The sequence below is a fragment of the Rhineura floridana genome, chromosome 16 (genome assembly GCF_030035675.1).
Source record: "Rhineura floridana isolate rRhiFlo1 chromosome 16, rRhiFlo1.hap2, whole genome shotgun sequence".
NCBI classification, from domain to species: domain Eukaryota; kingdom Metazoa; phylum Chordata; class Lepidosauria; order Squamata; family Rhineuridae; genus Rhineura; species Rhineura floridana.
In genome coordinates this window covers 36219680-36234880 of record NC_084495.1, presented here as the reverse complement: position 1 = coordinate 36234880, position 15201 = coordinate 36219680, and the positions used below count along the sequence as shown (strand labels likewise).

The 15201-nt window shown below is 46.2% G+C and overlaps 1 protein-coding gene across 6 annotated transcripts in view; it reads right to left on the bottom strand.

Annotated features, from left to right (window-relative positions):
• Positions 1-15201, bottom strand: part of DOCK11 (dedicator of cytokinesis 11) — a 111919-nt gene that overhangs the window by 93467 nt on the left and 3251 nt on the right. For all 6 annotated transcript variants that reach the window (XR_009759331.1, XM_061599024.1, XM_061599020.1 and 3 more), the window contains exons 2-3: positions 1931-2047; positions 1489-1578 (exon numbers count right to left, since the gene is read on the bottom strand). Coding sequence is in view for 5 of the 6 variants with exons in the window: in XM_061599024.1 (XP_061455008.1) it covers positions 1489-1578; positions 1931-2047 (207 nt within the window). In the remaining variant the exon portion in view is untranslated. The remainder of the gene's footprint in view (positions 1-1488; positions 1579-1930; positions 2048-15201) is intronic.

Sequence of the window (15201 nt, the reverse complement as noted above, 5' to 3'; positions counted from 1 at the left end):
TATCTGAAGAGGAACTGTAGCCCACTGGTAGAACACCTGCCTTCCATGCAGAAGGTCCCCAGTTCAATCCTTGGCACCTCCAGGTAGGGCTGGAAGGGACCCCTGCCTGAAACCCTGGAGAGCCAGGGTAGATCAGGACTGGAGCTCCCACACCCTGATCATTGGCCATGCTGCCTCAGGGTGATGGGAGCTGGAGGCCAGCAACATCTGGAGGGCCACAGGTGTTCCCCCTCCCTGGTATAGGCACCTCCGAGACAGAGAAATTAGCAGTCTGGCTCAGCATAAGGCCTCTTCCTATGTTATGATTCTGTTTGCACCATTCTCATTTGCAAAATGAATGTATTATTGTTGTTGTTGTTGTTGTTATTATTATTGTTGTTATTATTATTATTATTATTATTATTATTAATTGTTATTGTGGGTCACCTCATACCTATCATTCCCTAGGCGACTTGCAACAGATTTTAAAACATACAATACAACAAAAATTTAAAAACATACACTAAAACGTAAAACCCAAATAAAAAGGAGTTAGTAAAGCAGCCCATATCAAGGGCCAAAGGCCTGAGTAAAAAGGAAGGTCTTTGCCCGGCGCCTAAAGATGGATTGAGTCGGCGCCAGACATGCCTTCTTGGGAGAGCATTCCACGGGGGGGGGGGGGAGCCACTACTGAAAAGCCTCCCGTGGAGGGGGCACACGAAGGAAGGCCTCTGATGACAAGTGCAGGGTCCGGGTTGGTTCACATGGGGAGAGGCGGTCCTTGAGATATTGAGCTCCTGAGATGCGTAAGTCTTTCCAGGTCAAAACTAGCACTTTGAATTGAGCCGAGAAACTAATCGGTAGCCACTGCAGCCTTGCCAGAATTAGTGATATATGTACCAACCGACTTACCCGGTCAGCAATCTGGCTGCCGAATTCTGTGCTAGCTGGAGTTTCTGAACCATCTTTGAAGGCAGCCCCACGTATAACGCACTGCAGTAGTCTAACTGCACGACAGGGAATATCCTTCCCTTTGAAAGTACAGCCTTTTATAGGCAGATAAGTGCTAGCCCCTCCTTAGCAGTTGTTATGCTTTTATAATTAAAAAGAGGAAGCATCGTTTCCTCACTTTTTTTAATTGCAGAGCTCCAAAAAGAAGAAATCCGCATTATTTTGAATAACACCATCTGGCCAGATTATATTCCAAATGCATCACTTTTTGGGCATCAAAAAGAACCCAAATCTTCCTACTTACCTGTTGCTGCTTGTGAGGGCTGGATTTGTAGCTAAACCTGAAGGGGTAGATCACAGCCAGGAGGTCAGACGCAATATCTATTGATATAGCCACTACGGCTATATTCTACTTCCACTGTTGAAAGCAGAATGCCACTGCGTGTGCTTGGAGTATGCTCATGGCATTAGTCATCTCAGCTTCTTTTTTCTTTACCTCAAGGGAAATCCAACAAGACTGACCGTTTACACAGGCACATCCCAGCCAGTGACTCTTACCTCTTGGATAAAGAGACTCTGAGCCTTCTTCAGAGCATCTTCTGGCACAGTGGAGTGGACAGTCCTCCTCTGGCGACTGACAACAGAGACCTGGAAAGTGGAGGAAAAGCTTCAGAGGCTGCAAAATCACTAGACCTGGAAGGGACTTTGGAGGCCATCTAGTCAAACCCCCCTTTCAAAGGAAGTGAGGAAAGGGCTGTTCTCCTCAGGTTCTCCCTTCAAGCTTCTCACAAGCATCTAGCTGGCCACTGTGAGAAAATGATGTTGGCCTAGACGGGCCACTGGCCTGATCCAGCAGTCCCAATGGGGCACTGCTTCGAAGCGATGGCATTAGATTATAAATTTAATTTCATAAATTATCAAAACAAAGGGTAGTAAATAAAACAAGGTGGCCAACAGGGCTCGCAGTTGAGACCAACATACTAAAATGACGACGACTCACAGACACGTCTTCCATGGGGAACATAAGCAAGTCCCGGAGTGGATCGCTGTAAATCTGTGCTTTCCTTTGGGAAATGACATTCTCGTAGTCCAAGGGTTCGACCACCTTCGTTTTTTCCTGGCCAGAGACAAACAACAAACGCAGGTCAACAGAACTCCCATGAAATGTTTTGCAAAAAAACACTGAAACCCGACCGGATTGATCGATTATTTATTTATTTGATTTATATCCCGCCCTTCCTCCCAGCAGGAGCCCAGGGCGGCAGGCAAAAGCACTAAGAACGCTTTAAAACATCACCAGGGTTCGAATCCCCACATAGCCATGAAGCTCACTGGGTGACCTTGGACCAGTCACTGCCTCTCAGCCTCATGAAAACTCTATTCATAGGGTTGCCATAAGTCGGAATCCTACTGGGAGGAAGGGCGGGATATACATCAAATAATAAACAAACAAACCTATTCCTAAAGTAACTTAGAAGTATTAAAACTCAGACTGTGTTCATTCAATTTAGAATGTATTTTGAGTCTGCAGAACAACAATGGGGAACCCGTGCCCTCCCATAGACAGATGTTGTTGGACTCCATCTCCCATCAGCCCCAGCCAGCATTGCCAACGTTCAGGGATGATAGGAGCTGTGAGTCTAAGAATATCTGGATGGCCAAAGGTTTCCCATTCCTACAGCGAACACTTCAACCAGGTGTATTGTCAATGTTCTCCCTCGCACAGAAGAGTCTCCCTGTGAGCGATTTATTCGTTTATTATGTTTCTATCCCACCTTTCTTCCATACAACAAAAGTAAAACCTTTAAAACGCCATACAAAACAGCATCAGTACGAAATGCACAGAAAAGGAGACACAAAAGAACAGGTCATCAGAACCATTCACTCTTCCCTGAACGACCAGGTAAATAAGCGGGTCTTTCGCGATCCACAGAGTGATGTCAATATTGGGGACAGACACAGATCTTCCAAGAGGGAGTTCCACAGTTGGGTGCCACCACAGAGAAGGCCCTGTCTCCTTCCACACGGGCCACGTCCACCAAGGGGAACACAAGCAGAGCTTCCTCAACAGTCACCAAGTCTAAGTGAAGGCTCTCCTGCAAGCATTTGGGCCCCCAAGAGCCATCCAGGCCTTTTAAGTGCTCAGTACTAATACTACTGTCTGGATGCTGATAATTAGACACATGAGTTGGTTGCATCTGTTCTTAAATTTGTTTGAGATGTGCTGTTGTGTTTATTGTTTTGAATTTGTTTTTATTTTTTTATCATAGAAATGTCCCACCCCCACCCCAGGTTCCTTTGGGAGCAAGGGCAGGACAGCAAACAAATAAATGAATAAATGAATAAATAAATAAAGTCACATGACCATGAGGATGCTGTGGATCTCCTCTGGAGAATCCTTGCTATACAGCAGCATATGTAAGGACGCAAGAGGAGCCCTGCAGCTGGGTCAGGCCAAAGGGGGCCGTCCTCCTGTCCTCACAGTGGCCACCCAGATGCCCTGATGGGAAGCGCCAAAGCAGGACCTGAGTGCAACAGCAACTCTCCCCAACTTGTGATTCCTGGTTATCTGGTATCCACACAGGGTTGTAGCCAGGCTCAAAGTTCAGGGAGGGGGATGAAAAAAGAGGGCGTATGGAGGGGAGAGAAAACAATTCGGCAATAAATTTAATTATTTATTTTTTGGAAAAAGTGGGGAGGGGAAATTTTAGGGAGGGTGAGGCTCTCTTAAGCCCACCCTTGGCTACGGGTCTGTATTCAGAAACATACTGCCTCCAGCTGCGGAGACCGAGCATTCATTCATTCATTCATTCACTGGCGATCACTCGTGGCCGAGTAAGATTGTCTTCCAGGGTAAGGTCCTTAACAGTGGGTCTGTAAGTGACTGCGGAGGCCAATTCTGGATCCACACAGCCTCCCACAGTGTGGACATAGACCGAGCACAGCCTTTGGGACTAGCAGCCGCTGAAGGGTCCTTTTGGAACAAAATCTGAGGTTCCTTGGTGTCGGATTTAGCAGAAGGTGCACAAGTGTGCTGGTGGGGATGGCGGCAGGAGTTGGCCTGCTCACTCACAGCTGCGGGGGCTCCTGCAGGACCATCTGTCGCATCATCCACCCAGAGCCAATCAAGCTCATTAAAACAAAGCTAAAAAAATATAACTAGCAGAAAGAGGGCAAAAAAAAAAAGCCAGCATATTGATGCAGCCCTGTGTCAGCCTCCACATTAGCATAGCAAAGAGGAAGCGATTGACGCTGAAATGTTCTGTTTGTGGATAGATTTCAAAACCATGCCCCATAGTCGCTCTGCTTGAGGCCTTGGGTTTTTTCCCCACATCTCCCTGCCCCCCTAGAAAAGCCTGTATCTTTCAACAATAAGAACATTTGTGCTTTTAGCTCTTCACAAAAGCTTTCTAGCAAATTTAATCCCCCTTATTAGGACGCTAATGGCTGACCACATAGCATGCTTCAACGGTAACAGCCGCTTCTGTGCAATCCACAGCATCAAAGGGAAGAACATCATCATAATCGTTGTACATACTTGAGCAACGTGGAGTTCCCTCCCCCCTTCCTCTTCTTAATTCATAAAGGTAATTTTATCTGACTGGCACTGGAAGGCTCAGCGTGGGCATTAAGGTGAAAATCAATATTCTCTATTAGCTCTTGCATAGTTATGGTGATGAGGCAAAAAAAACCCCAACCCATCAAACATGGCACTAGTCGCAGATCTGAAGTGGTGCTTCAGATATACTGCAGCACCAAAAAAAGCTTTGCTACAGAGGACATTTAACAGCTTCCCCATTAAGGCATCTCAGTGTCTCTTAAAGGCACACACCCAACCACAGGAATGGGAGAGGAGAACTGACGGTCCAGCAACCCCCATTTTAAAAGCTGATCGTTCTCTGGGAAAAGGGTATGATCCTGCTCCCAGATGGAGCAGCCATCTCAATTGCGTGCTTTTAACCATTAACAGGAAAGCAATTTACTCCTGGCTCTTTCTGCACTCAAGGACGTCTCTCCCTTTCCCACTCAAAGGTCTGAAAATGGATTCGTTGGAACAGCTGAAATGCTTCCATCACGCAGGCAGCCTGGAAAATGCGTCTGCCATCACATCTCCAGGCAACCGTCTGTGTGCAAAGAATTCCAAAAAGCTTCAAGTGGTGCGCATCAGTAGCCAGCAAAAAAGGAGCCAGGTCTGGCCTGGCCTGACGAGGCTTCCAGATTTGCATCAAGCGGCTGCAGGACATTAGGTGAACTTGCTTCTCAGAGGGTTAATTTGCACTGTTTTGCAGAGCCCTAGTGAGAAATGAGTGGGACAGTCTGGGAACCACATTGTAGTTCTTGGATCAGGAATGGTGCGAGTTAGTGGTCACTTCCCCCCCCCCAAAAAAAAGATGGGCCAGAGAGGAAACGTGCCTGAATCTCATGCTGGTTCTTGGGGGTGCTACCCCTGAACCAGATATGGACAGGGGCTGACTTCTTACATTGCACTGAGCAAAAGGTCTGCCGATATGACAACATTTCGTTATCTTGCTCAGCCTCTGAACCTGCCTCCCCTCTCTTGATGCCACTGGCTGAACTCCTCTGATGTCATAATAGGCCCATTGCCTCCTTTGGTTGCTCCAGTAATGCAGGAAGGATTACGCAGCAAAGGGCCAGGGAGTTTGAGAAGATTTGGGGATGGCAACATACAGTAGGGCCCCGCTTATACGGCGGGTTAGGGACCAGGCCCCCGCCGTAAAGCGGAAATCGCCGTAAAGCAGAACCCATTGACTATAATGGGTCGCGTCGCACGAAAATGATGCAAAAATGCCGCAAAAGCGGCTTTAAAACGGGGAATTTCCCCTAATTGAAAGCCGCCGCATCAGCGGAACACTGTAAAGCGGGGCCCTACTGTTTTACCAACTTTCTCAACAAAAAGCTGCTGGCTGTGGACTGGCCACATTTGCTACTTATGTGAAATATACCTGCACTTGAGGATACTTCGAAATAGAAATGTGCTTTTATTTATTTGATACTTAAAGTGGACTCTGCTACACACACATATACAAAATGGTTGCATACAGAGGAAGCCAAGCAAGCACCAGCTTTATAGCCTAAAAAGAACACACCAGCCACACATAAGGAACAAGGTAGGGCTTCTCTACTCTATGAATACTGTATATGGAGTCTCCTCTACCCCAGTTCATTGAGTAGGAGGAAATTGCAACTGGAGAAGCAGCCTTTAGAGGGTGCATGGCAGAAACTCTCCACATGGTCAGAGGTGCTCCTACTAAGTAGCACTTCACACGTCTCGAGATGGTGCAGTGATTCAAATTAAGTCCTGTCTCCAAGGGATGGCAAGGGAAGGAATACCTCTCTTTACTGGCAACTATGCCAGGGGAACAGAGAGCTGGTTTACCAATATATGGCTAGGGACTGGCAAATCTGTCCGTTCTGGTTCTTCATGTTTCCAACCTTAAATTCAATTTGCCGCATTTCAGCATCACTTATCAAGTTTTTTCCAAAAAAAGTCCTCACAAGAATTCATCAGGATTTTAATGTGCCTTTCTTCTAATATATATTTTTGTATACAATTTTACCTAATGCACACATTTTTGCAAGCAGTTTTCTAATATACAACAAATATGCATTTTGTATATTATTTTCACTAATATATGTATTTTTAAGCACAGTGTTGCCTAATATACACATTTTTGTATGAAGTCTTCGGTTAGAGAAACTTCATTGCAAAATTTGTAAAAGAGCAGATTTTGCAGAATAGCAGCATTTCAGGTTCCATATTATTTCAGGAAGTCCGAATTAGGTAGAGTCACATTAAAATGCAAACAACCTAATTTCTCTCCTGTCCCTATTTATGGCTAACGACAGCTCTTGCAGTTAGCCAAAGATGGCTCTTGCAGTCATCCAAAGACGGCTCTTGCAGTCATCCAGAGCAGTGCCCCAGAGCAAGCAGGGAGTGCCGATCCCTTTCCTTTAATGCCTTGTTTAATTGCCTTCTGGTTAATGTCTTCAGCCTTGAGACAGCACGATTGTTCCAGGCAAACACAGCCCACGCCAAAAAGCCGCAAGACGCTCACTAATGACTAGCAGAAGCATCCAGCGGGCAGCTTTGCCAGAGCTCACAGCTTTCCATCTAGTGAATCTGCAAAAACTGAACTAGAGGCTGCTTTCTAGAACAGAGAGAGAACCTTCCCAAGGCCGTCGGTATCCAGCTGCCAGTTCTGGATCCATAACGCCTTCCCCCAAACTCCTTGCAGGAATTTGCTCCAATTAGAGGAAGGCCAGTAGCAGACAATGCCCCATCTCAAAGCACAAAAACAGCTATGCCCTGAGCTCATATTTCTCAAGAAACAACAAAATTCCCCCAAGGTACCTTCTCCAGGTCTAAAATGCAAACATGCACTTACACCAGGGATAGGGCACCTGTGGCCCTCCAAATGTTGTTGGATTCCAACTCCCATCAACCCCAGCAGACATGGATAATGCTCAGGGAGGAGAGGAGTTGTGGTATAACAACATCTGGAGGGCCAAGAGTTCCCCAGCCCTGACTTAGAGGATTCCCCCCTCCCGTGAGCAGTTCAGAAGGTTCCAGGTACAGATGCTGCACAAGAAGGGCTAGAACCCTGCGAAGAACTAAATAAATGTGAAGTTCAACCAAAACCTGAAGCCGTTTGAAATTCTGCACAATACAAAAAGAGAAGAGCACCACCACTGGATGATCTCTCATCAAATGGGAAGGATCCTGATGTTTTTTCAATATGTTAATATTTTATTGTGTTTTTAAAATATGTAATTGAATATTACTCATACACCACCTTTGTAAGATTTATACCCTGAAAGATATAAATAATTGTAATAAAGAAAAACAAAACAAAACAGCCCCCTGGTAAACGTTTTGCTACCCAGACATGAACAAGCAATTTAGTCAGTTCTTCACAATTTCTTGCCGTCTCTGTTCCAGGCAGAAAAAAACAGTCAAACCCCCATTGCTCCAGTTTTAATTATAACCCACACATAGTAAGGTTGCCCTTATTGTGAACAGTCAGGCGACTTCCAAGCCACAGCCTAAAAACGAAACTGAAAGATGCAGGTCAAGCATCTGTAAACAAGCTTGAGCTGGTAGCCAAAGTAAGCCAATAGTTTCCCAGTGCTTCTGCCACCAGGGAAATGGGGAAGGAGTGATTTCCCCAAGGCCAATGCAACACATCAGCTGAACAGCAGAGCTTCAGGTTCTTAGAAAATTAAGCCCCCACTTTTAGGATGTTCAGGCCTAACAAGGTTTTTCCTTTGTTGCCTGTTCCACACCTGAGCACCGGCATAATAAAAAGGGCCTCGAGGTTAAAACCTTGTAACAAGATCCTGAAGTCTTAGCCTGAAGTCTTAGTCTCCTTTGGTGTGCAGAGGGCACAGTTCCTCGTCACCTCTATTTTTGCCATCATCTCACCAGATGGCACCCAGAGACTTAATTGAAAGTGGAGAAGGAACTGAACTAAAGCAATTAAGTTATTAACAGGCAATGGATTTCTCTCCAGACATAGTCCAGGGGGAGAAAGCGGGGGGTCATTTAAAGCCTCCAACAACACCTATTGCCATGGGGAAGACCATGGCAATGCCAATGAAACAGACATTTATGACATCAAAATAAGCATTAATCATTTTCATTAATTTCAGAACAATGCAAGACGCTACTGAAGGAGGCTGGCCAAGCGAGAGGGACTGGATGGTTGGTCATCCTGTGCAAGGTCCAACATGGTAGCCCTTTTCAGCTCAAGGGCCGCACTGCCTTCAAGGCAGCTTTCTGGGGGCCACATGTCAGTGGTGGGTGGGGCCAGAGGCAAAAGTGGGTGGAGCAACTAATGTTAACCTTACCTTTGTCTAACTTGCTAGTTTCTGCACTCTCTCAAACATCCCTCTCTATCCTCCATTCAGGCAAGTAAGCGAGAAGCATTGTCAGAGCTCAACGAGGCATTCTAGCTAGGCTGAAGCACTCAAGGAGGGTGCAGAAAGGTTCGGAGGGCCGCATTCAGACCTCATGCCTGAGATTGCACTGTGCGAGCCACGTCCCTAACCTTATGACTTCCCAAAGCAGCCAGTAGCCTCTCATTGTCCACTGTCTACCTGCAATGCTCTGAGGTTTGTTTTCCATCACAAGGGCGATGCCTGTTTTGGACTTCTTGACTGCAAAAGCCATGTGTCTGCCATCAAAATGGCCCTTCTCCATGTGCTCGCTCACGCGTCATCACACCTCTGCATTTGCATGTCATGTGAATGAGCAAGGGCCCCCGCCGTGTTCCCCCCCCCTCCATTCAGGCCTCTGGTAACTAACCCAACCTCTATGCTGGTGCTCAACTTTCAGTGGGGTGCGTAGGACTTATTATTATTTTATTGGATGAGCATTTCAGGTGCTTTGTACTATACATTGGGTATTAATTGTTTTTATCTGTTGTGTTTGAGTCGCTTTGAGACCTTTTCAGGTGAAAAGCAACCACCAAATGTGCATAACAACAATAATACTCCAAGGCAGTTTCATAGCTTCAGCATTCCAATGTCAGATGCACATTCAAACATCTTCTGCACAACGATTCGCCCTCCCTGCCCCCAAACAGGGCTCTGTTATGAATCCAGCCGTGGCTTCCTCCCTCTGGGCTCTGGAGTGGGGCACTCTGGCTTACAGCCAAGACGTGATGGATCAGGAGTGGCTGTGTGAAGTCTGCTTACAGAAAACCACGCCAGAACCAACTGGTTCTGTGCTTGTTCGGTATCTGAAATGGCTCATGCTAGCCAGCTGCTCTCAGCGGGAGGAGAGCCAGGGAAATCCTTACAGCTGTCCTCCGCATCATGCACCAAGCGAGACAAGAGAAATTGTCGTGTGAGGGACGGAGAGAAATGTGTTTCACCAAAAAACCTGCAGAGGGCCATGTACAGGTCAGATGACAGAGGATAAAAAGAAGCCAGCCCCCCCCCCCGTTAGCAGAGGGAGGCAAGGGGATGGTGTTGCAGAGGCTGGAGACAAGACCACATGGGTAGCCAGCATGGTGCCTTGCAGGGGTTGTTGAACTCCCATCGGCCCCAGCCAGCATGGCCAATTGCCAGGGATTATGGGAGTTGTAGTCCTGCAACATGGAGGGGGGGGGGACGACGTTACCTACTTCTGTAATAGTGGGGTTATTTGAAAGAAGGATCGCAGCTCATGGTGTGTGTGAATATCCTGCTTTCGTTTCTTGCCAGACAGGTTATGCAGGCTTTTGAACTGCTGCAAAAACCTGCCACACCTGTTTGATCAGAGGTAACATGGGGACAAGAGAAATGAACGTGAGCACCATGGAAAACTGATGGTTCTGCTGTTGACACGTTCAACATGGAACAGAAACAAACTACTCCCCATCTCCAACCTCCAGAACAGCCTTCACCAACTTGGTGCCCTCCAGATGTTTTTGACAGCAACTCCCAGCATGGCTAATGGTCAGGGATGATGGGAACTGTAGTCCAACATCATGTGTAGGGCAGCAGGTTAGAGGAGGCTGCTTTTAGCCCTTTGCTCAGTTCAAAGCATGGCAGCTGTTCTAACACTGGTTAGAACCCTGCACCAGGGTTCTACAGCAGCCTTCCCCAACCTGTGCCTTCCTGAGGCTTTGGAGTACTGGGTGGGGCTGATGGGAGTTATAGTCCAAAACCTCAGGAGGGCACCAGGTTGGGGAGGGATATCCTAGAGCTGCAGCAAGCAGGAAGGAAGCCAGAGAAGAAAAATCTCACAGAGCCTCTCTACAGAAGCCATCAGAAGGGAAATGTCTCCAACATTTCCAACAAGTGCCACACAAAAACCTGACAAAAGCCTGCATGATGACACTCAAACGGCAAGGCTGGGTCCATCCCCCGCCAATTTCCACTATCCCGCCTTCGCCATTTCTGACTGCAAAAAACACAGAATAAACTCCTTGCTCTTTCTCACAGGCCAGCTGTGCTGCTGACGTTGCACCTGCTGTGGTTTGCGCTCTTGCTTCCAGGCGGCACCATCAGGGCCTGAAGAGGAAGCCACACGCTGGCTCTGGTTGCTGCCGAGTGATTACAGGGCGTCTTCAGGAGACATGACCTATGCCAAGACTAAGGCCACATCCACACCAGACGTTTATTCCACTATTATTCCACTTCAAACAGTCATGGAAGCTTCCCTCAAAGAAGCCTGGGGAGGATACTTTGTGAAGGGTGCTGAGAGTTGTTAGGAGACCCACGTTACCTTCACAGAGCTACAATACTCAGAGTTTTCCAGGAAGAGGAAATGACTAATAAACCACTCCGGCAAACTGTAGCTCTGCGACGACTGTAAGAATCTCCTAAGAACTCGCAGTACCCTTCACAGACTACACTTCCCAGGATTCTTTGGGGGAAGCCATGACTATTCAAAGTGGAATAATAGTGGAATAAAGCCCACATCCAGAGCATATAGTTAAAGCACTATCATACCACTTTAAATAGGATGGCTTCTCCCAAAGAATCCTGGGAACTGTAGTTTGTCAATGGTGCTGAAAGCTGTTAGAAGATTCCTATTCCCCTCACAGAGCTACCAACATTTTAGAGTTCCTTGGGAAGAGGGATTGATAGTGAAACCACTCTAAATTGGAGCTCTGTGAGGGAAACAGGAGTCTCCTAACAACCCTCAGCACCCCTTCACAAACTACACTTCCCAAGATTCTTTGGGGGAAGCCATGACTGTTTTTAAAGTGGAATGATAGTGATGTGAATGTGGCCTAAAAGGGAGAATTTGTTCCAGTTGTTCTCTCTCGCTTTTCCAAAACATGGTTGTAGCAGAGAGAAGGGAGGATCACACCTCATGCCTATCCAAGACTCCGCTGCCAAAGTGTCACTTCTCTCACTGCCCTGCTCGTGTGATGCTTGAATGGTCCGAATCAATGGGATAGAAACAATGGGTAGATCCAGACCTCCAGGCAAGGAGGACGTCAGAAGAATCTGGCTGCTGGATCAGCCCAAAGGCCCATTGTAGTTGAGCATCCTGTTCTCACTGTGACCAGATACCTATGGAAAGCCAGCAAGTAACAGTACTCTTCCCATGTGCAATCCCCATCAACTGGTGCTCACAGACATACTGTCTCCAACAGTGGAGTTGGATGGAGGCTGGATGGCCACTTAGCAGGGATGCTTTTGTAGTGAACTTCCTGTATCAGCAGTGGGTTGGACTAGATGATGTCTAAGGTGCCTTCCAACTCTACAATTCCTTTATTGACAAACACAGGATTCCTGTTGACCCAGAGTGTCTCCTGCCCCATTCTGGACAAGGACCAGGAGGAGATGTGGAACATCCTTTTTACAGAACAAATGTAATTGATAGCAGCTCACAAAAATCACCCAACAGAATCCTTCCTGAACTGTCCTATGTTCAGGAATCCCAATTTTGTTTAACACTCTTTTATGACAGCCAGTGTGGTGTAGCGGTTAAGGTGTTGGGACTACGACCTGGGAGACCAGGGTTCGAATCCCCACATGACCTTGGGCCAGTCATTGCCTCTCAGCCTCATGAAAACCCTATTCATAGGGTCGCCATAAGTCGGAATTGACTTGAAGGCAGTACATTTACATTTATGTGAAAAAATAAAAACTCCTTGCACGCGGAGAACCACTACAGCACACAGAGAGGTTCCCGGCTAATCATGTTTCCGTACATGCTAGGGGTCAACATTACATGAGGCTTTATTCTAAAGTTTGGTTCCTCCCCCTCTCCCTCAAATGGTGGGTGAAATGGTACAGTCCCAGAGGACTCTCCTCTGTGATTTTGATGGCCATGCAGTTCACTATCTTGGATTCAAGGCCCTTAGAAAGTTCCTAATTCACATATAAACACAACATCAACAAGCCCATTTATTCATCATGTCCTTCGCTTGTTAGAGGTCATTTCCGTTGCAAACTGATCAGCTTGTTTATGGATAATGAGCAGAGTGCCTGTAACGAACCACGGAGCAGCACAGCAAGCCAGTTAAGAAAATTTAAGGTTATAAACAATGGATTGTTCCTGAAATTTAGACTAACCATTGGAGTAGCTAATCTTTTTCCACTGTCACATTACACAAACAACATCTGGTTTATATTAAATAAGTGTAGATGGTGCATTCCTCAGTCAATCAAAGCACAACCTAAAGATTTCCAGTACCAGAGATGGTGGTGGCGGTTACATCAGGGCTGTGGAGTCGGAGTCGGAAGCAATTTTGGGTGGAGTCGGAAGCAATTTTGGGAGGAGTCGGAGTCGGTAGAAATGTACCGACTCCGACTTCCAAATAAATTTTGATTGACAAGAAGCAATTTTGGGTGGAGTCGGACAGTAGAAAAATAGAGGAGTCGGAGTCAAAGGTTTGGTGTACCGACCCCACAGCCCTGGGTTACATCCTGACTTTGGTTTTGACATGAATTTCTACAATAATCAGACCTGGCCTCAGTCATTCAAGCACATTCAGGTTAGAGTACTGTAGTGCTTTTTATGTGGGGCTGCCCTTGTAGGCAGTACAGAATGCTGCTGCAGGGGTTCTGACTGGAGCGGCCTGTTCAGACTATGTTACACCAATACAGACTATGTTACTGGCACTACATTGGTTGCCAGTTTGCATCTGGGCTCAATTCGAGGGGATGGCTTTGACCTTTAAAGCACTGAATGGTTTGGCACCATCCCTCTATGTCAGGGGTCACCAATCATTTTGGACCACAGGGCACATTTCAAATTTTGAGAGACTATTGGGGGCACCAGTCACAAAATGGCTGCCATGGAGCGGTGGCACAACAATAATTTGCTACCATGGGGAGGGGGATGGCATAACACTAAATTAGAGAGTAGTCATGCTGAAGCTTTTCCTGTAATTGTATTTCCATACTAGAAAAGGCCTGACATACTACCTGATCTCAGACAAACTCTGCACAGGAAAGATGCATCCTAGTTGCTAGGGGGAAAGGAACGGCAGAACTACAGAGATTGAAAGAACTAGAAAAAGAAGCAGGAAAAGTGCACTAGAATTGAGGGCAAAACAGCAGCTCTTCATGACTCCAGGGATTCCTACTGCCTGGTGTCCAAACAACTCACCATGGCACACACCATGGTTAGCAACCCTTGTTCTATGTGAACCTGTCCAAGACTTTCATTTTACTACAGAGGCCCTGTATGGCTCCTGCTCTTGGCCTATTCAGTTGTGACACCCATGATATCAAATAGCCTCAAACAGCGAAGACAATTTTAATGAGGAACGGTTCTTCTTTTTTAAAAAAACAATCTGTATTATGCATCTGCTGCTAGTTTCGGCATACAAGTTATCTCTTAGGATATATTTTGTGTTAATTCCGATTTTATGTAAGCTGCCTTGTTAAAAGGTTCCGAAAAGGCAGGAGATAAACAAACAAACCAAGAAACAAGTTCAGGGTTTATGGCTTTGTTGTAAACAATTTCAGTTAATCTCTTGAATTCAGCTGTTTTTAGTTAGTGGTGTTTTGTTTTTAAAACAGCCTTAACCCCCAGGGCAGTGCAAGGCTATAAATGTAAAAATATTTCAGCCAGTGCTTGGGAAATTCCCCAAATGATAGGCCTACTGGTTACAACTACCAATGACATAGCATGTTGTCATTTACAATCTGTGTACCCGTTTCTAACAACCATCCTGTGAGGTAACGCCATCATAGTCTTCAACGCCCAGAGGGTGGCTGGCAACAAATTGACAGTGAGTATCTATTGTCAGATATTGGTTCTTCTGTGCCTTATATGCACTTGCTGCTGCAAGGATCCCTGTTGTGATAACGATTTTATTTATTTCATTGCCTGCTTTTTTTAAAAAAATCCTGTGTTTTATTGCTTGCTTTTAACCTTGATTCTGGCTTTTACTTACTGTGTTTCAAACATCTTCTCTTCAGTGTCTGAATTTGCAAACATGATCTGCTGTAAATATATCTGTCAATTTATGACATTTTTGCAAAGGCCTTTGGCCACACGCAATAAAGATTTCACTAACACCTACCCTGTGAGGCAGAGCCATCACTACCGTCATCTTATAGGTGATGACAGCACCAACAGCAAAAATGTCTGCGGGTGAGTGGCCCACACACAGCTGAGGTGGCCAACTAGAAGCTCAAATTTGCAACCAACTGGCTCGACACTTGCATGCACAAGATAAGGCCAGAGCATTGTTCAACCACAGAGTTAGGTACGCTTAATCCCCACTGATACCAGTAGGGCCTAAATAGACATAACCACACTCTGGATAGAAGTCAGATAGATAAATATTCTCA